Raw genomic sequence first — 26,891 nt, 5'->3', positions numbered from 1 at the left:
ACGGAAGGGGCTATTTCCGTGCTGTACGACTCATTGACTGTGAGTGACTCAGAGGGGATCTTGCAGATGGTGGTGTTTCCACATATCTACTGCCCTTGTCCTTCACAGTCCTTCATACTTTTTAATTAAACATAGTCTTGGTAGCAATGAGGATACCTAGAATATAATGCTTCAATCCATGAAGTCCCAAGCTATTCCCATTCTAGCCCATATAACATTATCAGATTGGATGCTGCCACTCCTTTCAGAACCATCACCTTCTGCAACATCTCCAGACCCACAAGAACATGATTGACTCTTAACTGCTCCTTGAAATGGCTGAATGAGACGCTCAGTCCAAGGGCAATTAGGGATGGGCAACAGATTCCGGTCTTGCCAGCAACGACCACATCCCAATAAAAACCATCCTCACAACTGAACCTTTGTGACACAAGGGAACATTGCAGTGTATCTGTGCTTCAGACTTGATGGAGTGAATGGCCTACTTCTGCTCCCGTGTCTTGTGGTCTTCTCCTTCTCGAAGGCTAGTCTATCCATTTCTACAGATAGGGACTGATGAGAGCTTTTAAACTATTTAACAAGAACAAAAAGCACACATCCACACACTCACTCGGGCACACACACAGACGCGAATTTCAAATTAGGTCAGTCAGCTGGGGAGGCATGCGAGTTGTAAATTCCCATGGATTGGATTTGCACCAAATGTTACAAACTGTACAAGAGTAAAAGAAAGAAAAACAACCCCAGCAGCCAACACTGTCCTGGAATACTCAAAATACTCCACGTTGACTAAACAGACCTGAAGTACTGTGTACTATTAGACCTGAGTTTCTCCAGAATTTGTTGTGTTTTTTTTTCTGATTTCAACCGTCCACAGTATTTGGCTTTACGATGAAAAATATAAGATCCGGAGAGTGTTTGACAGGTGGACGCTGACCAGACAATTTCCCCCAGTGGGGGACGTAGACAAGCAGATACAGTTTCACCTCATGGGCCTGAGGAGGGAATTCTTCACTCAGAGAGTCATTGGTCTGTGGAACTGTCTTCTGCAGATTGCATTGGATACTGGAGGAATTTAGTTCAGACTGAATTTGACAGATATTTGTCTGGCCACAGAGTCAAGGAATTTGAGGAACAGGCAAGAAAATGGTGTTATGATCACAAGCAGAATAGCCAAGAAGTTAGTGAATGGAGGATATGGCTCAGTGGGCAACTCCTGTTCCTTATATTCTGAAAGACAACTAACTCTTCAGCTTTAAGCCAATTAATGAATAGGATCAAAAGCCCATCAATTCTGCACTGGCATTCCATAAGACCATCTTCTACATCAACCCTATTTTTCCTCTGCTACACCTTTATCCCCTTGTGTTCTACAATATCTTAAACCAAGTTTTGAATAGACTCAGAATATCAAACATAAAAACTTTCTCCCCATCTCAGCCTCAAATAACTGATCCTTTCTCCCAAGGCATTGGTCCCTGGCCCTAGACTCTCCACTGAGAAAGTAGCCTCTCACTGACTACCCTGTCCAGCTCTTTATGAATTGTTTTGTTTTACTTTTTAACAAAGAGATCAGCTTCTCATTTTTCTCAACTCCAGGGGGTACAAAATGATAGAAAGGAACTATCCAGCACAGGAGGCGGCCTTTTGGCCCATCAATTCGGTGTTGACTCTTTCGAAGAGTGACCAACTTCCCTCCTCTTTCTCCATAGATCATTTATTTCAACTATTCATCTAATTCCATTTGAATTTCAGAACTGCGTCCTGTACCACCAAGTCCATGTCCAAGTCCAAGCCCATCAACTGCATCCAAAAACAATTGCAGTGGGGCAGGTACTGAACGTTTACACGTCCAGATTTTTTTTTCCCCGAATAAGGATATGCAACAAATCCTGACCTTGCCAGCAATGGCCACATCTTAAAAAAAAATTCTTGTGTGAGTATTTCTAATAAGTCTAAAACTTTCCCTAATGGCCTTGAACTGAGTGACTTGCATGACCATTTAAGGGTCAGCTACATTGCTGTAGGTATGGAATAACATGTAGGCCAGACTGGGTAAGGGTGGCAGATTTCTTTCATTATACGGAATTTGTGAGAGCAAGGTGGGTTTTTGCTAGAATCAATGATAATTTTATGGCCACAATTGCTTATGCTAGTCACAGATTTATGAATGTAATTTAAATTCTATCAGAGCATTAGCCTCGGCCAGGATGACTAATCACTGCATCACTATCTGTATGCGGAGGAACAATGGCAGATATTTCTGAGTATAATGCAGAAGATGCAGGATCAGTTCATTCCAAAAAGGAAGAAAGATCCTATGGGGAGGCAGGGGTGTGGCCGTGGCTGACGAGGGAAGTTAAGAAACACATTAAGTCAAAAGAGAAAAAGTATAACATAGCAAAGATGAGTGGGAAAATGGAGGACTGGGAAGCTTTTAAAGAACAACAGAGGATTACTAAGAAGGAAATACGCAGAGAAAAAAATGAGGTACGAAGGTAAACTGGCCAAAAATATAAAGGAGGATAGTAAAAGCTTTTTTAGGTATGTGAAAGGGAAAAAAATGGTTAAGACCAAAATTGGGCCCTTGAAGACAGAAACAGAGGAATATATTATGGGGAACAAAGAAATGGCAGAAGAGTTGAATTGGTACTTCAGATCTGTGTTCACTGGGGAAGACACAAGCAATCTCCCAGAGGTAACAGTGGCTAAAGGACCTGAACTGAAGGGAATTTATATTTGCCAGGAATTGGTGTTGGGGAGACTGTTAGGTTTGAAGGCTGATAAGTCCCTGAGGCCTGATGGTCTACATCCCAGGGTACTGAAGGAGGTGGCTCGAGAAATCGTGGATGCGTTGGTGATTATTTTCCTGAGTTCGATAGATTCAGGATCAGTTCCTGCAGATTGGAGGGTGGCTAATGTTGTACCACTTTTTAAGAAAGGAGTGAGAGAGAAAGCAGGAAATTATAGACCAGTTAGTCTGACCTCAGTGGTGGGAAAGATGCTGGAGTCTATTATAAAGGATGAAATTACGGCACATCTTGATAGCAGTAACAGGATAGGTCAGAGTCAGCATGGATTTATGAAGGGGAAATCATGCTTGACTAATCTTCTGGAATTTTTTGAAGATGTGACTCTGAAGATGGACAAAGGAGATCCAGTGGATGTAGTGTACCTGGACTTTCAGAAAGCCTTTGATAAAGTCCCACATAGGAGGTTAGTGAGCAAAATTAGGGCGCATGGTATTGGGGGCAAAGTACTGACTTGGATTGAAAGTTGGTTGGCTGACAGGAAACAAAGGGTAGTGATAAACGGCTCCCTTTCGGAATGGCAGGCAATGTCCAGTGGGGTACCACAGGGATCAGTGCTGGGACAGCAGTTTTTTACAATATATATTAATGATATAGAAGATGGTATTAATAGTAACATTAGCAAATTTGCTGATGATACAAAGCTGGGTGGCAGGGTGAAATGTGAGGAGGATGTTAGGAGATTACAGGGTGACCTGGACAGATTAGATGAGTGGACAGATACATGACAGATGCAGTTTAATGTGGATAAATGTATGGTTATCCACTTTGGTGGCAAGAACAGGAAGGCAAATTACTACCTAAATGGAGTCAAGTTAGGTAAAGGGGCAGTACAAAGAGATCTGGGTGTTCTTGTACACCAGTCAATGAAGGCAAGCATGTAGGTACAGCAGGTAGTGAAGAAAGCTAATAGCATGCTGGCCTTCATAACAAGAGGGATTGAGTATAGAAGCAAAGAGGTTCTTCTGCAGCTGTACAGGGCCCTGGTGAGACTGCACCTGGAATATTGTATGCAGTTCTGGACTCCAAATTTGAGGAAAGACATTCTAGCTATTGAGGGAGTGTAGCGTAGGTTCACGAGGTCATTTCCTGGAATGGTGGGACTATCTTACACTGAAAGATTGGAGCGACTGGGCTTGTATACTCTTGAGTTTAGAAGACTGAGAGGCGATCTGATTGAGATTTTTAAGATTATTAAAGGATTGGACACTCTGGAGGCAGGAAACATGTTTCCGCTGTTGGGTGAGTCCCGAACCAGAGGACACAGCTTAAAAATAAGGGGTAGGCTATTTAGGACAGAGATGAGGAGAAACTTCTTCACCCAGACAGTGGTGGGTGTGTGGAATGCTCTGCTCCAGAAGGTAGTGGAGGCCCAGTCTCTGGATTCATTTAAGAAAGAGTTGGATAGAGCTCTCAAGGATAGTGGAATCAAGGGTTTTGGAGATAAGGCAGGAACAGGATACTGATTGAGGATGATCAGTCATGATCATAATGAATGGTGGTGCAGGCTCGAAGGGCAGAATGGCCTACTCCTGCACCTAATGTCGATTATCTGTTTCACAGCCATTTAACATAAAATAGATTCTCTACAGTATAGAAACAGGCCCTTCGGCCTAACAAGTCCACACTGACCGTCTGAAGAGTAACCCACCCAGACCCATTCTCCTACTCTATATTTACCCCTGACTAATGCACCTAACACTATGGTCAATTTAGTATGTCCAATTCACCTGACCTGCACATCTTTGGATTGTGGGAGGAAACCAGAGCACCCAGAAGAAACCCATGCAGACTTGGGGAGAATGTGCAAACTTCACACAGACAGTTGCCCGAGGCTAGAATCGAACGCGGATCCCTGGCGCTGTAAGGAGCAGTCTAACCACTGAGCCACCCCTGCCTGCCATCTGCCCCGTGGTTACTTTTGCATCTTGTTTCTCATGCCCCATTCATTCCAAGGGGTTAAAATTTCGCTAACCAGGCTAATATGGTGCTTTAATGCAATTCATTTCACTGGTTCACACATATTACACAAATCTAGGGGTATTGTGGCGGAGTGGTAATGTCCCCACCACTGGATCAGAAGATTTGGGTTCAATTCCCACCTGTGATAGAGATGTGTCCATAAGACATAGAAGCAGGAAGAGGCCATTCAGCCCATTGAATCTGCTCCATCATCCAATCAGATTGGCACTGACCTGATAACCCTCAACTCCACTTTCCTACCTTTTCCCCACAACTCTTGATTCCTTTCCAGACTAAAAATCGATCTCAGCCTTAAATGTACTTTATGACCCAGATTTAACAGCCCTCTTTGGTAAAGGATTCCACAGATTCACAGACTGAGAGAAGAAATTCCTCCTTGTCTCTGTCTTAAATATGTGACCCTTTATTCTGAGATTATACCCTCTGATCCTAGGGGAAACAACCTTTCTGTACGTACCTGTCAAGACCCCAAAGAATCTTGCATGTTTCAATAAGGTCACCTCATGTTCTTCTGTATTACAATGAGTTCAGGCCCAATCTTTCGTCATAAGACAGTCCCTCCATACCTCATACCAACCTTCTCTGGACTGCCTCCAATGCCATTATACCATTGCTTATATATGGCACCCAAAATAGGACTCCAGCATAACAAACCCAAACAGGTTGGTCAAACATTATAGTCTTGCACAAGATGAACTGTTCTGCATTGAAGGAGGGCACTCAAGTCAGGCAAAAATAATTAGTCCTTAATTCCTAATTGCCCCAGGCTCAGTAGTTTCCACTAATGAGCCCATTGGTTTTAGTCAAGTCAGTAAATAGTACTCTGTATTCCAGCAACAACAGCCTCAGGAAGGAAGACAGAAAACAACTTACAGTTGGGCGTTTCCAGCGGACATTGGACAGCAATGCTGTTGTACAGAATAGAGATTCATCATCGGCAATGAACAAAGGGTCTTCAAACAGCTGGTTGCGCTGTTGGCACTCCCTCTTCAGGGTGGAGAAATCCTGGTTTCCATAAGGCTTCACCGAGTCAAACATCCTTCAAACCTGCAACAGGCAAAGACACAAGATAAAGCACGCAAATCAAATCATCACCCAAATCATAGAAACATTACAATGGAGAAGCAGGCCATTTGGCCCATTGAGTTCCATCTCCCTACAAACCTGCATTTCCCCTGGGTAATCTAGCTAGCCTGCACATCCCTGGACACTTTTGGGCAATTTATCAAGGCCAATCCACCTAACAGCACATCATTGGACAAGAGGAAACTAGAGTACCTGGAGGAAATATGCAAAGACAATGAGGAGAATGTGTAAATTTCACAGGTACCCATGGATGGAATTGAACCCTGGGTCCCTGGCACTGTGAGACAGTAGTGCTAACCACTGAGCTACCATGCCATCACTCAGCTCATTGCCTGAACGAATGTAATTAAACTTTCATACGGGAAGGGGATGCTTAACTACTTCAGGAAATGCAATCAAGGAGTGATAGTGACTTTAAACCCACATTCTTGTATCCTAACCTGCACCAAATCCCCTTCATCCATGACCTCTGCCTTCACTGGGTGAGGCAGATTGCAAGAGGGATGCAAGCAGTTTATTGAGAGATATTGATAGGTGAAGTAAGTTGACAAAATGTTGGCAAGTCGAGTATAATGTGGGAAAACGTGAAGGTGTTCATGTTGGAAGGGAGAACAAAAGGACAGAGCATTATTTAAGTGGAGAAAAACTGCAGAAAACGGCAACACAAAGTGACTCATGCACAAAACACAGAAAGCTAGCACACAGACGCAGCAAGTAATCAGGAGGGCTATTGCAATGTTGGCCCTTATTTCAAGGGAGTTGGAGTATAAAGGTAGGGCAGTCTTACTGTAGCTGGACAAGAGGCTGGGGAGACCACTCTGGAGCACTGTCAGCAGTATTGGTCCCCTTATTCATTGGAGGCAGGTCAGACAGGGTTCACAAGGATGATCCCTGGATTATCTTAAAGGTTAGGACTCTATTCACTGGAGCTTCGGAGAATGAGGGGTGATCTCATTAAAACATATAGGATTCTTAAAGGGCTTGACAGGGCTTTTTTTTGATGAAGGGCTTCTGCCCGAAACATTAATTCTCCTGTTCCTCGGTTGCTGCCTGACCTGCTGTGCTTTTCCAGCACCACACTCTCGACTCTAATCTCCAGCATCTGCAGTCCTCATTTTTAAGTAGAGAAAACTGTAACTCAAAGACACACTGGTCAGGCTAACATTTAATACCTGCCCCTAACTGCCCAGAGCAGGGGTCACAACATTTAGTCAACCACATTTCTGTAGCTCTGGAGTTACATGTAGGCCAGTCCAGATAAGGATGGCAGTTTCCTTCCCTGAAGAGCATTAGTTAACCAGATGGGTTACCCCTTGACAGCAAGGGATTCATGGTCATCATTAAACTCTTAATTCCAGATTTTGTTGGATTCAAATTCCACCATCTATCATGGCAGGATTCAAACCCAGGTCCAGAAAGAACATTCCCTGGGTCTCTGGGATAATAGTGATAGCACCACTAGGACATTGCCTTCTTTTAAAGGCTGAGAGGATGTTTTCCTCATGAAAGAGTCTAGGACCAGAGGGAATAGACTCAGAATAAAAAGGCATCAATTTCTGACTGAGATGGGAAGGAATTTCTTCTCCCAGAGGTATATGAGTCTTTGGCATTTGTTGCCACAGAGACCTGCGGTGGGTGGGTGGGGGTGCACAGAGTCCTTGTGTTTAGTTAAGACTGAAATAGATTCTCCATCAATCGCGGAATCAAGGGTTATGGGGAAAGGGCAGGAAAGTGGACGTGAGGAATTTGGATCAGCCATGATCCTGCTCAATGATGGGACAGGTTTGAGGGGCTGAACAGCCTACTCCTACTCCTCATGGTCTTACTTCATTGATTCCTGGTTAAAACACTCAATTATAAAATTCTCATTCTCATTTTCAAATTACCCCCCTTGCCTCACCCAGTCTCACTTCTGCAATGTGGAATTCCCTCCCGAAAGCTGGGATTTGGAGGAGCTGGTGTTGGACTGTGGTGATACAAAGTTAAAAGATCACACAATACCAGGTTGGAGTCCAACAGTTTACATATGAAAGAACTGAAACCAACATGGTCATTCTAAAAGATGAGAGACTTAAACAATCCAGGTCTTCTTCAATATATAATTTCTGTTAGATCACACTTTTGCTATAAATTCTGTGTCCTACGATCTTATACTCCACAACCACCTGATGAAGGAGCAGCGCTCTGAAAGCCAGTGCTTCCAAATAAACTTGTTGGACTATAACCTGTTGCTGTGTGATTTTTAACTTTGTATCTCCCGAAAGCTCTCCACCTCCTGTCTCCCACCTTTATAAAAAGGCAATAGTGTGCAGTGTTGGAAATTCAATTGACAGAACAGGCTTGGAATGTCTACCATTGCTGCTAATATCTTCCATTAATGATTTAAACAATGTGGAAGAATGCCACTTAACCATGTTATTTGATGATACAAAGATCAATGGAATGAACAGCCATCAACTTTGACTCCAAAAGGATATAACAAAATACATTCTCAATAATGATAATCTAGAAACAGTGAAGGTCCAACGAGACTTGTGTGGCCAAGCTAAATAGAACATTAAAACATCAATCAACATCTTTAGAAAATAATCAGATATGCTAATTGAGTGCGGATACTTTTATCTGATGAACAGCAAATCAGGTGCCGTGCTATAATTACGAATGAATGTGTGCATGATGCTTTTCCAAAGATTCCTCCATGGCTTCAGCCTCCCTATTTCTTTAGCCTAAGCCAGCTCCGGCGAAATCACTGTTCCTCTAATTCCGGCTTCTTCAGTATCTTCAGTATCATGCCACTTGCTGTAGCCATGCATTTAGCTGTTAAGCAGCCCCTGACATACTGCGGCAATCCGTGCCCAAATGCAGGAAGAGCTGGACAAAATCCAGGTTTGGGCTGACAAGTGGCAACTGATATTCACACCATGTAAGTGCCATCTCCAAAGCGAGACAATCTAACCATCATCCTTTGACATTCAGCAACATTACTGAATTCCCCCTCATATCAACATCCTGGGGGTTACCTTTGGCCAGAAATTGAAGTGGACCAGCCTTATCAATAAAGTGGCTAAGACAGCAGGTCAGAGACTAGGAATCCTGCAGTGAGTAACTCCCCTCCTGATTCCCCAAAGCCTGTCCACCATCTACAAGGCACAAGTCAGGAGTGTGATGGAATACTCCCCACTTGCCTGGATGGGTGCAGCTCCAACAACATTCCACCATCTACTGAAGGGCAACTAGAGATGGATAATAAATGCTGACCCAGCCAGCGACACCCATATCCCATGGCTGAAGAAAAACAAAGAGATGCTTTTGAATTCTCTTCCGACTCGGCTCTATCCCTCATCTTTTACAATGTTCCATAAGACCACCTTTCTGGACATCTGTTTTTACTTCTCTTTAGTTGGCGTTGTGTCAAGAACAGCTTGTTCCCTGCCATTATCAGACTGATGAATGGACCTCTCCAACTTTAAATAATGTTGATCTTGTTTTGTGCACCTCCCATGCAGCCATAACCTTGTAGGTCTCACTCTGTTTAAGCACCCTAAGATCTGTCTGTACTCACAAAACAAAGCTTTTCACTGTACTTGGGTACACGTGACTACAATAAATCAAACCAAAATCAAGTCAAATCTTAATTGTATGATGACTCTGTAAAGTATTTTGGGATATGTTGTGATGTTACAGGCACTATATAAATGCAAGCTGCAGTTGTTGATAAGGTGTAAATGTGGGTAGGTGCAGTTAGGTTACAGATTAGCTATTCTTTCCCTGAGCAGTGGAATAGGATCAAAAGGCTAAACTCCTTATTTCCAATCAAAATGGGCAGAGTTACATCCTATTTGGATGGGCTTTCTTTCAAAGCACTTTCCATTTGAAGAGCATCCAAAGTGAATTATACATTGCTCGAGATAAAATCTCTGTATAGCTAACTGCTAATGTTATCAGATTGGATTGGCAGCATCAGTGAATATATAAATCTTTCACCTCCTGTGAATAGATGGACTAATGGCTTGAGCGATTCACTGATAAAGGATATTTTTTGCCTTAAGCATTTGAGGGGTCCCGGGGGAGGTGGGAGAAGAAAGAGGAACAGAATCAGAGAAAATGATCAAGTATTCACTCTTGCTTATTTCAAACCCTCCATGACCCCAGGATTACCCTCACAGCCAATGAGGTGCCTTTTGAATTACTGTCACTGTAATAATGCAGAAAAAAAATTGCAGCCAATTTTCACACAGAATGCTCCTAGAAAGAACAGAGATAAAGAACAGAAAATTACTCATTCACACCAGAGGAAAAGCCCTGCGTAGGAAGATGGAGGTCCCCTTAGTCTTTCTTTAGTCTGGTACATTTAGCAGCGTGAGACCTCATTTAACTGTGTTACAGCAGTAACTAACCTCCAACAAGCATGAACAAAAAGTTTAATGGGCTACACACTACCCCCATTATGATGGGTACTTTCAAAAATAAGACGGCTTTGGTCTTAGAAGGAATTAATGGGGTGAGTAAGGGGAACAACGGTCACCCTGATGTTATGAGAGGTTGTCAAAAGGATTGAGACAATCCATTGACACTAGAATTAGGGGCTAGCACCGAGTGGTAAGGGGCAGAGGGCACTCCTCACCAGGCAGACCCTTGGAGGCAGCAGTCCTCATCGGGTGGTCCTCATGGGGTGGTCTTCAGACAACTGCCTTCTTCAGATGGAAGACGAAGCAGGAGAGAAGGAGGAAGACCCAGGGAAGAGGTCTCTAACACTCAGCTGGAAAGCAAGCTACTGCTTCTCAACCACAATGAGACTGACACGCTCTGTACCAACAGCATGTCTGTCCTCTGGAATTGGTGAACTATCCCCAACTGTCACAGTCATATAGTTTATCTAATACATATTAAAATAACTCCATGGAGGCTGGTATCCCATCACCAAATTACCCTTTTCTCACACATGCACAATACAGCTGACTCAATGTCAGTGCCCAGAGTGAGGAGATTCTCTGAATCTCCTGTTTATCTCTGTCAGCCAGGGTTCCCTAATTGGTCCAGGTTCGTACAATCGGAAGTCTCGTACTCAATACGATCCACCTGGCTAACTTTGTTTCAATCACTGCAGGCTGTAGAAAATATATGACAAACATATGATTTATAACAAATCTAAACCGCTGCAGTATACAAACTCATTATGCCCAACATGGTCTGGAGCCAAGTCCCAGTGCGGACTGGAGGCGAGGTGCCAGCGTGGTTTGACTTGGGAGGCCATTGTTCACAACTTTTATTTATTAGATGCTAGACTTTTTATTTCTCCATTTTTATAAGATCTTGTAACTGAAGAATCTGTACCTGGGTACTTTTGTACCTAAGATGACATTGTAAGTAGCAACTTATAAACTTTTCACTGTGCTCATTTGAGTACATGTGACAATAAAGCTAATCTATTATAAACTATCAGAAAATTGAGCCTAAAAATGTGTTGCTGGAAAAGCGCAGCAGGTCAGGCAGCATCCGAGGAGCAGGAGAATCGACGTTTCGGGCATAAGCCCTTCTTCAGGAATGATGAGAGTGTGCCAAGCAGGCTAACATAAAAGGTAGGGAGGAGGGACTTGGGGGAGAGGCGTTAGGAATTGGATATGTGGAAGGAGGTTAAGGTGAGGGTGATAGGCCGGAGAGGGGGTGGGGGCGGAGAGGTCGGGAAGAAGATTGCAGGTCAAGAAGGCAGTGCTGAGTCCGAGGGTTGGGACTGTGATAAGGTGGGGGGAGGGGAAATGAGGAAGCTGGAGAAATCTGCATTCATCCCTTGTGGCTGGAGGGTTCCTAGGCGGAAGATGAGGCACTCTTCCTCCAGGTGTCGTGTTGCCATGGTCTGGCATGTCCTTGGCGGAGTGGGAGGAAGAGTTAAAGTGTTCAGCCACAGGGCGGTTGGGTTGGTTGGTGTGGGTGTCCCAGAGGTGTTCTCTGAAATGTTCCACAAGTAGGCGGCCTGTCTCCCCACTGTATAGGAGGCCACATTGAGTGCAACGGATACAATAAATGATGTGTGTGGAGGTGCAGGTGAATTTCTGATGGATATGTAAGGATCCTTTGGGGCCTTGGAGGGAAGTGAGTGGGGGAGGTGTGGGCGCAAGTTTTGCATTTCTTGCGGTTGCAGGGGAAGGTGCTGGGAGTGGAGGTTGGGTTGGTCGGGGGTGTGAATCTGACGAGGGAGTCGCGGAGGGAGTGGTCTTTCCGGAACGCTGATAGGGGAGGGGAGGGAAATATATCCCTGGTGGTGGGGTCTGTTTGGAGGTGGCGGAAATGACGAAGGATGATACGATGTATCTGGAGGTTGGTGGGGTGGTAGGTGAGGACCAGTGGGGTTCTATCCTGGTGGCGATTCAAGGGGTGGGGTTCAAGGGCGGAGTAGCGGGAAGTGGAGGAGATGCGGTGGAGAGCATCACCAACCACGTCTGAGAGGAAATTGCAGTCTTTGAAAAAGGAGGCCATCTGGGTTGTTCGGTATTGGAATTGGTCCTCCTGGGAGCAGATGCGGCGAAGGTGAAGGAATTGGGAATATGGGATGGCATTTTTACAGGGGGCAGGGTGGGAGGAGGTGTAATCCAGGTAGCTGTGGGAGTCGGTCGGTTTATAGTAAACGTCCGTGTTGAATCAGTTGCCCGAGATAGAAACGGAGAGGTCTAGGAAGGGGAGGGAGGAGTCTGAGACGGTCCAGGTAAATTTGAGGTCAGGGTGGAAGGTGTTAGTAAAGTGGATGAACTGTTCAACCTCCTCGTGGGAGCACGAGGTAGCGCCGAAACAGTCATCGATGTAGCGGAGGAAAAGGTGGGGGGTGGTGCCAGTGTAGCTGCGGAAGATGGACTGTTCCACATATCCAACAAAGAGGCAGGCATAGCTGGGTCCCATGCGGGTGCCTATGGCTACCAATACCGAACAAGCCAGATGGCCTCCTTCTTCAAAGACCGCAATTTCCTCTCAGACGTGGTTGACGATGCTCTCTACTGCATCTCCTCTACTTTCCGCTCCTCCGCCCTTGAACCCCGTCCCTCCAATCGCCACCAGGACAGAACCCCACTGGTTCTCACCTTCCACCCCACCAACCTCCAGATACATCGTATCATCCTTCGTCATTTCCATCACCTCCAAACAGACCCCACCACCAGGGATATATTTCCCTCCCCACCCCTATCAGCGTTCAAGAAAGACCACTCCCTCCACGACTCCCTCGTCAGATCCACACCCCCCACCAACCCAACCTCCACTCCCGGCACCTTCCCCTGCAACCACACGAAATGCAAAACTTGCGCCCACACGTCCCCCTTCACTTCCCTCCAAAGCCCCAAGGGATCCTTACATATCTGTCGCAAATTCACCTGCACCTCCACACACATCATTTACTGCATCTGTTGCACCTGATGGGGCCTCCTATACATTGGGGAGACAGGCCGCCTACTTGCGGAATGTTTCAGAGAACACCTCTGGGACACCTGCACCAACCAACCCAACCGCCCCGTGGCTGAACACTCTAACCCCCCCTCCCACTCCATCAAGGACATGCAGGTCCTTGGCCTCCTCCATCGCCAGACCATAGCAACACAATGCCTGGAGGAAGAGCGCCTCATTTTCCGCCTAGGAACCCTCCAACCACACGGGATGAATGTAGATTTCTCCAGTTTCTTCATTTCCCCTCCCCCCACCTTTTCTCAATCCCAACCCTCAGACTCAGCACCGCCTTCTTGACCTGCAATCTTCTTCCCGCCCTCTCCACCCCCACCCCCTCTCTGGCCTACCACCCTCACCTTAACCTCCTTCCACCTATCGTGTTCTCAACGCCCGTCTCCCAAGTCCCTCCTCCCTACCTTTTATGTTAGCCTGCTTGGCACACCCTCCTAATTCCTGAAGAAGGGCTTCTGCCCGAAACGTCAATTCTCCTGCCCCTTTGATGCTGCCTGACCTGCTGCGCTTTTCCAGCAACACATTTTTAAGCTCTGATCTCCAGCATCTGCAGTCCTCACTTTCTCCTATCAGAAAATTGAATACACATGATTGACTGCCTATAACTGTGATCGCAAGCCCCTCAATATCAAAATAGGGCCACAGGATCTTTCAGTGTTCACCCAAAATGGCCAGACACGGCTAAGTTTTAGCATCTTTTTCAAAAGGTAACAGCGCTGGCTCTGCAGCATTCCCTCAGCACTGCACTGGAGTGTGAGCCTAGATGACTAATTCAATATCATGGGAAAGGTTTGAACCCAGGACTTGCTCATTCTGACCCCCATTAGTTATCCTTCAACTTTGACCTTTTGTAATAGTTCTATTGACACCCAGGTAGAGGTCTTTAATGGCAGACAGTATAAAGGGTGTCCCAGTCTCAGACCTGCTCACCTAGACCTTGCGGCTCAGTTTCCCAATCCAGGATTTATCTGGGAGTTGGGGACTGGAGTCCTAATGCGAGTTGGAAGCTGACTTCCCTTCACTAGGTTGTTAAACGAGATCAATCTTTAATCACGTGGACAGAATCCTACTTAAGGCACTACTTAACTAGAAACCAACTGACAAATGTCTAACTAAATTCCTACACAGAGATATTTAAACAAGATATACCTGTTAAATCAGTTGGTGTTAAAACAGCAACATTTATCAGAGGCAATGGGTCAGGCTAAGACAATAACTCATTCAGAGTGTTGTTCAAACGGGAAAAAAAATTAAAATCACATGACACCAGGTTTTAGTCCAACAGGTTTAATTGGAAGCACTAGCTTTCGGAGTGCTGCTCCTTCATCAGGCGGTTGTGGAGAGTTCAAAATGGCGTTCATATCTGACAGACAGCTACAAAAAACATTCAACACAATCCATTTAAACTTCTCTGACATGAAACTTCATGGGATCTGTGTTTATCTTACAAAGCAGAACTTTTCTGCAGATCAGAGTGTGGTGCTGGAAAAGCACAGCAGGTCAGGTCAGCATCCGAGGAGCAGGAGAATCGATGTTTCAGGCATAAGCTTGACCTGCTGTGTTTTTCCAGCACCACACTCTCGACTGATCTCCAGCATCTGCAGTCCTCACTTTCTCCTTGGAACTTTTCTGCAGCCAGCTCATGGCCTCAGCTTCCCAGAGCTGGGATGGAAAGCCAGGTTAATATTGGTCCAAAATGTGTTTGATGGCCATCAAGTCCATACTGGCAAAAATATACTAGGACAGACATTAGTCCCACTCCCCCACGCTTGGTCCATTACATTCAAGGTTGCAACACTTCAAGGCCTCTGCAAGTTTCTTTTAAAGGTTATGAGGGTTTCCACCTCAAATACCCAAGCCACACATTCCAGACCCCCACCACACTCTGGGTGAAAAGGCTTTCCCCAAATTCCCTCTAAACCTCCTGTTTTTCACTTTAAAATTATACCCCTCATTATTGACCCTTCAACCAAGGGGAACAGGTGCTTCCTATCCACCCTGTCCATGCCCCTCATCTTATACTCCTCTATCAGGCCTCCCTCAGCCCTCCCTGTTGCAAACAAAACACCCTGAGCTTATGCAACCGCTCTTGAATCGCTGAACTGCTCCATCCCAGGCAGATCCCAGAGGTGGATCTCCTCTGCACCCTCTCCAGTGCAATCACATCCTTCCGATAGTGCGGGGACAAGACTGCACACAGTGCTCCAGCTGTGGCCTCATCATAGTTCTGTAAAGTTTCAACTACGCCACTGTTGATAAATGTAAGCATTCTTAACTCCCCCATTAACCTGCCCTACCACCTTCAGGGATCTCTGGGCAGGCACCCCAAGACCACTCTGTTCCTTGGAGCTTCCTGGTGTCCTACCATTCATTGAGTACTCTCTTGTCTTGTTCCTTCTTCCGAAGTACATCCCCTCACTGTCAACCACCAGCCAATATTTGCATCATATTGAAACCTACTTACCATTCCCCAACCATCTCATCTGCAACATTTATGAATGTCACAAAGAATAAGTGAGCCAGCTCTGAGTCATGTGGTGTGCAACCACGCACCAGTCTCGGGTCAGACAAACAACCATCTCTCGCTACCCTCTGCCTCCACCCTCTAAGCCAGTTTTAGACCCACTCGCTGAGTTACATGCCACAAGCTTTTAGCTTCTTTCTCAGTTTCTGGGCCAAAGTCCCTTTTCTGTACTGTACGATTTCCTGATTCCAAGAATCTGGGACGGGATTCTTGCCACTGACAAGCTCCGGAATGATCACCGCAAAGACCTCAATGTTGAGAGTAGTATCTACCACTCAACAACCCGAGTGAGAGAACAGTTGGAGGAGATCCAGTACTGGCTCAAATCTCCTGGATTAATTTGTAAAATAATAAAATAATGGAAGGAAGGAAGCAGTGTGCATGTGTGGGGAACAATTTTCAAATACATTTTTAAAATGACCTTTTGTGCAAAGTAAAGATAATATATTGGCTTCAAAAGCTGAACTCACAGGAAACCACTTTATAGTCAACAACATCCAATTCAAATGAAATATTCTGGTAGTTTTGCCTTGAGGTTTAGAGCAGTATTTATTATCTGTGCCCAGCATTCAAAGAACACAAGAGTTCTACTTCATGTCCTGACCAATGCTTAGCCTCAGTGAACTTAAAGAAAGAATGACTGGGTTACGTTTAAAATTGTAGTGGGGGATTTTGTGAGAACTGGTGACTACAATTCCTCACTTGCTTTAGAGTTCAAAAACTAAAGTACTTCTTTGGCTGTGAATTGCTTGGAGATATCATGAATAGACAGAATCATAGCATCATTTGTCCACAATCCACAATACTCCTCATGTGCCTGGATGGCTGCAGGTCTAACAACACTCAAGATCCTTGACATAATTTTCAGGGCAAAACAGCCCACTTCTTTGGCACCACATCCACATACTGATGATTCCTGATGAAGGGCTTTTGCCCGAAACGTCGATTTTCCTGCTCCTCGGATGCTGCCTGACCTGCTGTGTTTTTCCAGCACAACTCTAATCTTGACCACATCTACACACATCCTTTCCCTCTGCCACTGATGCTCAGTAACAGCAGTGTGTACTATCCACAAGATTCACTGCAGAAACTCACCAAAGATCCTCAAACTGCACCTTCCAAACCCATGACCACTTCTACCTAGGAGGGCAAGAGCAGCGGTACATGGGAACACCACCTTCTGCACATTCTCTTCCAAGCCAGTCACCATCCTAACTTGGAAAAATATCGCTGTTCCTTCAGTTTTTGAAGATCCTGAAATTCCCTCCCTAACAGCAGTTTGGGTAAAACTACAGCACATGAAGTGCAGCGGTTTAAGAGGGCAGTTCACCACCACCTTCTCAAGGGCAATAAATGCTGCCCAGCCAATGCCACTTCCATATCATGAAAGAATGAAATAAAAATCTCCCAAGGTGTGGGTGCCAGCAAGGTGCGCAGCATTCGGCCTCCTGCACCCATCTGCTCCAGGCCAGCCACTTCCTCCCTTCCTCCTTACCCTTCTTGTCTTTTTTTCTTATTATTTTCTACATTTTCTTCTTATCAGGGCAGGTGACATTTTGGAGGAGGACGGACAAAGCAGGATGCTTGGCGAGGCAGCGGTGCTGGCCTGCCCTGATCTGGCCTGGCAGTGGAGCCAGGAACTACTGGTTGCAGTGGACCAACAGCGGGGACCTCTGGCATTAGCAAGGTGGTGACGGCAGTGTGGTATGCCCGGAGTGGGGACTCCTGGCAATGAAGGTGGTGACGGCAGTGTGGTATGCCCAGAGGGGGACCCCCAGTGCCATTGAGGTGGCAGCAGTGCCAGGGACCCTTGGTAGGCCTGGAGCAGGGACTCCTGTTTCATCAATGAGGAGGCAGAGGCAGCTCCTATTTGCCATGGGCCCAGAACTGGGGACTCCTGGTTATCAGCGAGGCAGTAGAAGTAGCAGAACTAGGGACTCCTGGTTGTGGGGGAGTATAGTTTCAACATGGGACTTGGCGACATCGGGAGAGTGGGCCCAGCAATGAAGAGATGACAATTGAGGGTGGGGACTCCCCCTGTTGGTGGGTCCAGCACCGGCAGCTGCGAGCCAATGGAGAAGGGGTGGAGGCTCAGGTGTCGTTGGTGGGCTCCTGGTGGAGGCAGTGATCAAGGATAGACTCTCAGTTACATCTTTTTATTCTTATATTCTTAAACTATTCAAAATGGTGCCAGACTGTGGCAATAGTTGAAGCTTTTAACTATATTTAACTGTACTTTTCACTTTGAAGTACAATAAATCATTCAACTCAATTTAAAATAAAGTTGCTGTCACCTGTCTGACAACATTATTGGCGCTATGGAATTGCCATTATTTGTTTAGCTTAATACTTTGTTGGATTTACAACAGGACTAAGGAGTTTTAGGCTTCCAGACCACACCTAGCCATCAGAAACAAGAATGGAACAATTGGCCCACTTCATCTCTACACAGTTTGTGCAAACATTGCATTATCCACAGAGGTGGTATCCCGTCACCAAGTCACCCTTTATTTACACATGGAGAGTCCTTAACACTGATCCAGCTCCCTCAGAGCCAGCTCTCAGAGTTTGAACATGTCTGACACTCCAATTTATATCTGTCAGCCAGGGCTCCCTGATTCAATCAGGCTAACAGCCCCAATCAGGGAACTCATATTCTATGCGGTCCACTTGGCTGACCTCATTGCAATCACCACATGTACAAACTGACCACAAGTGAAACATACTGTACATTGAGTATAGGAGTTGGGATGTCATGTTATAGCTGTACAGAATATTGGTGAGGGCACTGTTGGAATATTGCATACAGTTCTGATTTCCCTGCAGTAGAAAAATTGTTGTTGAACTTGAAAGGGTTCAGAAAAGATTTAAAAGAGTGTCGCCAAGGTTGGAGGGCTTGATCTACAGGGAAAGGCTGAATAGGATGGGGCTATTTTCCCTGGAGCATCCGAGGCTGAGGGGGTGAGGTTTTTAAATTATAAAGGGCATGGATAGGGTGAATAGCCAAGGTCTTTTCCCTGAGGTCGGGGAGTCCAGAACTAGAGGGCATAGGTTTAGGGTGAGAGGGGAAAGATTTAAAAAAGGGACATAAAGGGCAACTTTTTCACGCAGAGGGTGATGAGTGTGTGGAATGAGTTTCCAAAGGAAGTGCTGGAGGCTAGTACAATTACAACAATTAAAAGGTATCTGGATAGGTACATGAATAGGAAGGGTTTAGAATGATATGGACCTAATGCTGACAAAATATTAATTTAGTATATCTGGTCAGCATGGATGAATTGAACCAAAAGGTCTGTTTTGGTGCTGTACAACTCTATGACTCTATCCCCACAAGGTCAACATATCGGTGCTCAGGTGGGTGGGACACTTAACAATAAAACCAAATTATGTTTAAAAAAAAGCAAAAGGTAACCAAAGGAACAGATACTAAAGGGTGATAGTGAGTGGGAGTAGTTATAAACCTCACCTTGATTTAAGGTCAGTTCTGTTATACTACCCGAAGATTAATTCTAATTGTTCTCCCACTTGCAGATTCTCAAGTCTCTGGTATGTTTGCACACCCTCTTTATTTGCAGCTTAGTGAACACACACATTCTCTCAACTCTCTGGTAGAGGTTCTGCTCTTTTCCAGTTCTCTCTACATGTTCATGTGACACTCACATTATTGCTATATCCTTATAAATTCTGCAGATTTCTCAATAACCCACAAACTGAAAACATGCCACCTGAGGAATCAGAAACGAGCTGACCAAATCCCCAATCCTTCTCCCCCCCACGAAAAAATGATAACTTGTAAGTATGTCTAAACATGGGTCTTTGTACAGATATAAAAACAGAAATTGCTAGAAAAGCCTAATAGGATTGGCAACACCTGTGGAGAAAAATCAGTGTTAACATTTTGGGTCCAGTGACCCTTCTTCAGTTTTGAAAATGTCAACTCTGATTTCTCTCCACAGATACTGCTCAACTTATTTCAAGGAACGAGCATTAATCACATTGTGAGCAGAAACACACTGTCAGTAAAGGTGACAGATACAGATTCAGTGGCAATTTTCAGAAGAGAATTGGGTAAATAAGACAAATTTACAGGGCTGTATGGTAAAATGGGACAGGGGAATGGGACTAATGGATCAAAGAGATAGCTGCAACAGGTTGGGCCAAGTGCCTTACCTCTGTATTGATCATTACACATCCGAACACAATTGCAAATGTTAACTCTAAAGCCTTTAATCCCAGGGAGGGTCACTAAAATCTCCCCACCAAGGCACATTCCATCCTTACTTGGAACTATGTCACTGTTCTTTCAGTGTCACTGGGTCAAATTCCAGGAACTCTCTCCCTAACGGCATTGTGGGTTACTTACACCACAAGGACTGCAGCAGTTCAAGGCTCCTTAGAGAGCACCTTCCAAACCCACAACCATCTAGAAGGACAAGGGCAGCAGATACATGGAAACGCCACCCCCTGCAAGTTTCCCTCTGAGCCATTCACCATCTTGATTTGGAAATATATTGCCGTTCCTTCACTGTCACTGGGTCAAAATCCTTGGATTCCCTCCCATAGAGCATTGTGGGTCTACCTACAGCACATGGATTGCAGTTGGTCAAGAAGGCAGTTCACCACCACCTTCTCAAGGCTAACTAGGCATGGGCAATAATTGCTGGCCCAGCCAGTGATGTCCATATTCTGTGAATGAACCAGCTATTGGTACCAAATGAGGAAAGATGCCCATACAATATTAGCAGAAGACAAGCTCAATTTTGCCAAATTGTAAACGTGCGAGTTAGTTAGCAACATGTTGTTAACATCAAGAATAATCAATGAAGCACTGGTTAAGATACTCTACGTAACTCTTGGAGAATTGGTTAGCTCCTGCTGGGATTAGTCCTTTGTACCCTGAAGGGTGGAGCTTATCATGTGATGTACTTTCAGGCTCTAAGTGCTTTGTAACAACACAGATCATCTTTAATACAGAGAAGGCTCGGCTCTGCAACAAGTGAAGTGCAGCCGAAGGTGGCCTTCATTAATGACTCTGCAAGATGGAAATCATCTACCATTGAACAGCTGCCGCTGCAAGACTTTTAGTGGTTTTCTCCGACTGTGCTCAGTGATTTACAACCAATATCATCATCAGGCTAAGCCGGAACTCAGTGACAATCTGTGAGTCATACTTCCACCCTGAATTAAAACTAGAAAACGTCCCATCCATGAGATCTGAGTCCAATCTTCAGGCTGGTGCCTGGTGTGCAGCATTGAGGGAGTCGCTGGTGTCTCCGTTGTCAAGGTGAGATGGTAACGGAGGCTCCCTCTGTCACTACATGCACATTTGATTGATTTGTCAAAGGAAGGGGACAGTCAATGGAATAGATGCTGGAGGGAGCAGGGAAATATGTCAGAGACGCTGTGGAGACAGAGCAGAGGGGGTGTGTGTGTGTGTTCACAGAAACAGCTATTCATAGGAACACAACAGCAGAAGTGGTCCTTTCAGCCCTGCGAACCTGTTCCATCATTCATTAAGCTTGGGCCTGATCTACTTGTTATCTCATCTTTACTACCTGCTTGTCCCTTACAATGACACAATAATGTGCCTTTCATTGGTGAAGATTAATGTATAAATAGTGTGCAGGTCACCAGTGAGTTGTCCCTGCTTGGCACTGACACAGTGTTATATCGAAGATCATTTATTGCCACTGGAGGGCTAATGCAGCGTCTGTTTTATGTCTCATCTGAAACAAGGCAAGTGCAGTGCTCCCTCAGTACTACATTAGTTTGTCAATCTAAATTAGAAGCTCAAATTGCCTGCTCTTAGGCATGCAAACCCACAATCAGAGACAAGGCAGCCCCCACAATGACCCAAGGAGTGCAGTGACCAAAGTGCTCCAATGAATTAAAAACTAGAAAACGTAAAGAAGATGTCTTGTTTTAACATCACTGAGCCAACAATTCCAGCATGTGGCAATGGAAATGTGTGGGATTTCTGCTATGCTCATCCTGCCCACTTCAATGACACAAAATGTCACATTGCCGGATCTTAACATGTGAACTAAAACTTATTACAAGCTAGTAAATTATATAGAGGCAGGAAGACATAGCCAGCAATTAACAGTAGAGTACATTACTTCCCAAAAAAATTCATTCAGAAGCAATCATTGGACAAAGTATTTCATGAAATTTACTGAAGTCCTTTTAATGCTACAGAAGACCTCTGACTTGTTGATAAGTGTTTCTGGGGCAATTGACCCCTTACCAATCATCACAACTTGGGATCTTAGCTAGCCTTCATAACCATTGTCTTTAACTCTCCTTTTGCTCTTGCTTGTTAGAGAATTTGTTTACATTTGAACATGTAGAAAGAGACTCAAAGTTGTCTGCTTAATAAAACGAAAGTGCCAAACTTTTGATAGATGGGAATGTTCAAATCAGAAAATAAACAGATTAAACTAGGTGGCCCATGATTTTATTGAACAGTGGAACAGTCTTTAAGAGCAGAATGACCTATGTCTGATATATGTTCTGAAGTTTGCACGTTTAAATATGGTGCCTTTAACATAACAAAATATCCCAATGCATTTCGTGGTGACTCAGTGGTTAGCACTGCTACCTCACAGCACCAGGGACCTGGATTCAATTCCACCTTCAGGGTCACTGTCTGTGTGGAGTTTGCACGTTCTCCCTCTGTCTGCTTGGGTTTCCTCTGGGTGCTCTCGTTTCTTCCCACAGTCCAAAGATGTGCAGCCTAGGTGGTTTAGCCATGATAAATACAGGCCTACAACCGTAGGGTGGGTTTGGGCAGGATGTTCTTTGGAGGGTTGGTGTAGATTCAATGAGCCGAGCGGCCTGCTTCCACACTGTAGGGATTCTATGGTTTTAAAACACGAAACACCAAGCCACACTAAGACAAAAACCTGAATGTCTCAGTTTCAACAGCCCTTTGAGGTAAAGAATTCCACAGATTCATTGCTCTCGGAGATTAGAAATTCCTCCTTATTTCTGTTTTAAACTTGTAGCTCCTTATTCTGAGATGAAGCTCTCTGGTCCTAGACTGTCCCACAAGGGGAAACAACCTTCCTGCATCTAACCCTGAGAGGCTGTCTAAAAATCTATTGATACCTCTAAAGTCAGAGAGCAGTTGCCATGCATTTCAGTGGGGGTCAGGTAAACCCCTGGACTTTGCAAACTCAAGAAAGAAAAGTGACCAGAGTGGATTTACTGATCCTCCGGGATTGACGTGGAGTAGAAACGGAAAGAAATCTTCAAGCCTGAAAGCAAAACGGGAGATATCAGATAAGTACAGGTACAAGTGTTTAATATCCATTTGGAGTGCTCCCCATGGAAGTTTCCCCATGAATCGCTCTCTGACCTTAAGGGTATCAATAGATCTTTAGACAGCTTATCAGAGTGGATGCAGGAATATCCTGATGAAGGGCTCCTGCCCGAAACATCGATTTTCCTGCTCCTCGGATGCTGCCAGACCTGCTGTGCTTTTCCAGCACCACTCTAATCTTGGCTCCATGGAAGTTTGCACTGCTTATAAAAGGGTTTGGATTTTTTTTAAAAGTCTATTCATATGATAAGGGTGTCACTGGTTAGACAAGCATTTATTACCCATATATATATATTGCACAGAGGACAGTTAAGCATCAACCACATTGTTGAGAGTCTGGACTCACAAGTAGGTTAGAGCAGATAAGGACAGCAGTTTTCTTCTCTGAAGGACATTAATGAAGGAGTTGGGTTACCCACCCCTCCAATAATTGGCAATGGACTCATAGCCATCATAACTCTAGACTTTTAGTGAATTCAAATTCCCCCATCTACCATGGCAGGATTGGAACCCAGGTTCCGAGAGTCTCTGGATTAGTACTCCATTGATAATACCACTAGGCCATCACTTCCCATGGATTGCCTACTTCAGGAAGCTGGATGCTCCAAGGTAGGTTTTTGCACAGACTACTTTGCTGTTTACTGGTATGGGCCAGTCTTACAATGGCAGTTTATTCAGCATTGAATAGAGCAGCTTCACGATCACAGTGGGATGTCACTTACTTCATTGCATTTGATGTGTGGCGTACAAAAAAAAACTTGAATTTACCTAGCGCCTGTCATGGCTTCACACCACGCCAAAAATCAGGCCTTCAACCCAATGAGATGCTTCCACTGAGGTCACTGCTGTAATTTGGACACTCAGCAGCCTACCTGCACGCAACAAGAGCCAAATAGCAACACAGCAACAACAAATCCTATAGGTAGGGGGTATGAAAAAGAGAAACTTTACAAAAATAGCTACATGTTGTCCTGAAAAGGGGCACTAAAGATAAAATACACCATAGCCTTACCAGACCAGAGGGCTTCTCTCTCATTACAGAGTCGACTGGTGGCGATTTAACGCAAGGGTCACCACGTTTCAGGTGAGAGAAGAGATTGAAAGGAGATTCTTTCATGGGGGTAACATGAGAAATGAACCATGATGTTGGTGTCACTATGTATCACAAACTAACCATCCCCAGCTGAGTTAACCAAGCCTCTAAAGGGGGAGTGGGTCACTATGCACTGTAATTAAAACATATCAAAGAAGTCCATCTGCTTAAATTAAAAAGACCTTGATATACTCTTTTATTCCCTCAAAATGTCACTGGTTCCTTCAATTTCCCAACTTCCTGCAGTAAAATAGATGCTTTCTTTGCAAAACTACCTCAGAGACAAGTCAAAAACACTCCACTGCCTTTCAAAATTAACGAATAGGGTTCTTTAATTACAGGAATGCATAAAAGTGTTTTTTAAAATTAAAATTAAAAGTCGGATACTCTTAGGCAAGACTTTATCCAGGATATACTTTGAAGTTAACAGGGGGCTGGCTACCTGGTTGATTTTTGCTTTAACATTGTGTAATGATACATTGAGTTGTTAATTGGAAGACATTGCCTCACCACGGTATAATGCCAATTCCATGCTCCAATTAAGCTGTTGACTAAAAGCAGAATAAAGCCTGAAGGACAGAGTTTGTCAATTGATACGAACATTTAAAAATCTCTATAGGAAGCTGGAAACAAATGACCACATTGTAAACTTGCTGCCTCCAACACAAAATGTGCGAGATCTGGGCAATCCAAGATGGAGGATGAGAAAAAAATTATGGATATAAGAGCAGCTCCTTTTTTGAGGTATCTTCAATGTTGAAACTGATTTTCTTGAGTTCTAGGAGCAGTAATTACTGTTTCATTAGCTGTTGCTGGATGGGTATATGAATAGAGTCATAGAGTCATATACAGCATGGAAACAGACACTTCGATCCAACCCGTCCATGCCGACAAGATATCCCAACCCAATCTAGTCCCACCTGCCAGCATCCGGCCCATATCCCTCCAAACCCTTCCTATTCTTATGCCCATCCAAATGCCTCTTAAATGTTGCAATTGTACCAGCCTCCACCACATCCTCTGGCAGCTAATTCCATACATGTACCACCCTCTGCGAGAAAAAGTTGCCCCTTAGGTCTCTTTTATATCTTTCCCCTCTCACCCTAAACCTATGCCCTCTAGTTCTGGTCTCCCCAACCCGAAGGGATTTAGAGGGATAGTGTGACTGGGCTAGTAATCCAGCACTGTGTTTTCCTACTATACGTAGAAATGCAGAGGCTCAAGCTAATGCTGTAGGCACAGAGGTTCAAATCTCATTCCAGAAGATGGTAGGATTTAAATACATCTGGGATGTAAAAGTATCAATGGTGATAATTGTCAAATTTCCCATCAAGTGTTGTAAAAAACATCTATCGGGTTCACTAATGTCATGTAGGGAAGAAAATCTGCCATCCTTACCTGATCTGGCCGACATGTGACTCCAGACCCACAGCAATGTGATTAGCTCTGACAGAGCCTTAGAAACACTCTCACTTCAAGGGCAATTAGGGATGGGCATAAACACTGAAGGGAGGAGATATTTATTTACCCAGAGAGTTGGTGAGCCTGTGGGACTCTAAGTCACTGAAGGTAGTTGAGGCCAAAACATGGAAAGTTTCCATGAAAGAGTTAATTATAGCTCTTAGGGCAATAGGGATCAAAAGATATGGGGATACAGCAGGAAGAAGCTAAGAGTTGGATGGTCAGCCATGATCATATTGAATGGTTCAGCAGGCTCAAAGTGCCAAATGGCCTACTCCTGGACCTATTTTCTAAGCTGACCTTGCCAGCAATGGCAACATCTGGTTTCATGTGATTTTTTAAAATTCATGAGAAGTGTAACAAAATGAAACCATCAGAAATAGTCATTAACAAAAACACTTCAAGTATTACTGAGGGAGTGCCACAATGGCAAAACTGCTGCCATTTATAGACTTTATTAAGCCAATACCAAACCCGTTTTACAAAATAGATGTTACTATTTTTACCGTAAGATTTTCTGTGTTCCAGCTTACATTCTTTACTCAGTTGTCAGTCCCCAAAAATTAGATTGACTGTCCATTAATCCCATTGTTCATTAATCCCATTTTCCATTAATCCCATTTGCTGTTTTTGGTAACTTGCTGTGCATAAATTGGCTTCTGCGTTTACAAAAACAACTGCTCCATTACAGATATATTTCAAGGGAAATTAAAAACTGCCAAAGAGTTTGAATAGCGTTTTTGAAGTTACACAAGAGACACAGAGATAGTGAAATTATTCTTCTGTATAAAAGCAAAATACAGGAGATCTGTATGCAAAATATTGGAAACATTTAACAGGTCAGACAGGATTCATGAAAAGAAAGAATTGATCAGAAATGTTCCAATGAAATATAGTGATGTGGTTGCTCAGTAAGTTAGCACTGCTGCCTCACAGTGCCAGGAACCTGGGTTCAATTCCAGCCTTAGGTGACTGCCGGTGTAGAGTTTGCACATGCTCCCTGTGTCTGCATGGGTTTACTCTGGTTTCCTCCCACAGTCCAAAGATGTGTAGATTAGGGTGGATTGGCCATGCTAAATTGCCCATAGTGTCCAGGGATGTGTTACTTCAGGGTAAATGTGAATAATAGAGTAGGGGAATGGGTTTGGGTCGGATGTCCTCTGGACAGTT

At 44.4% G+C, this 26,891-nt stretch overlaps 1 protein-coding gene across 1 annotated transcript in view; it reads right to left on the bottom strand.

Annotated features, from left to right (window-relative positions):
* The window catches only part of capn5a (calpain 5a), a 107,894-nt gene that overhangs the window by 61,143 nt on the left and 19,860 nt on the right, over positions 1-26,891 (bottom strand). Inside the window, exon 2 of the mRNA XM_072576846.1 lies at positions 5,667-5,840. Coding sequence (XP_072432947.1) covers positions 5,667-5,831 — 165 coding nt within the window. The 5' untranslated portion in view covers positions 5,832-5,840. The remainder of the gene's footprint in view (positions 1-5,666; positions 5,841-26,891) is intronic.

The sequence above is a fragment of the Chiloscyllium punctatum genome, chromosome 9 (genome assembly GCF_047496795.1).
Source record: "Chiloscyllium punctatum isolate Juve2018m chromosome 9, sChiPun1.3, whole genome shotgun sequence".
Classification (NCBI taxonomy): Eukaryota; Metazoa; Chordata; class Chondrichthyes; order Orectolobiformes; family Hemiscylliidae; genus Chiloscyllium; species Chiloscyllium punctatum.
Note: the sequence above shows the minus strand (reverse complement) of the source record. Positions and strands in the feature narration are given on the sequence as shown.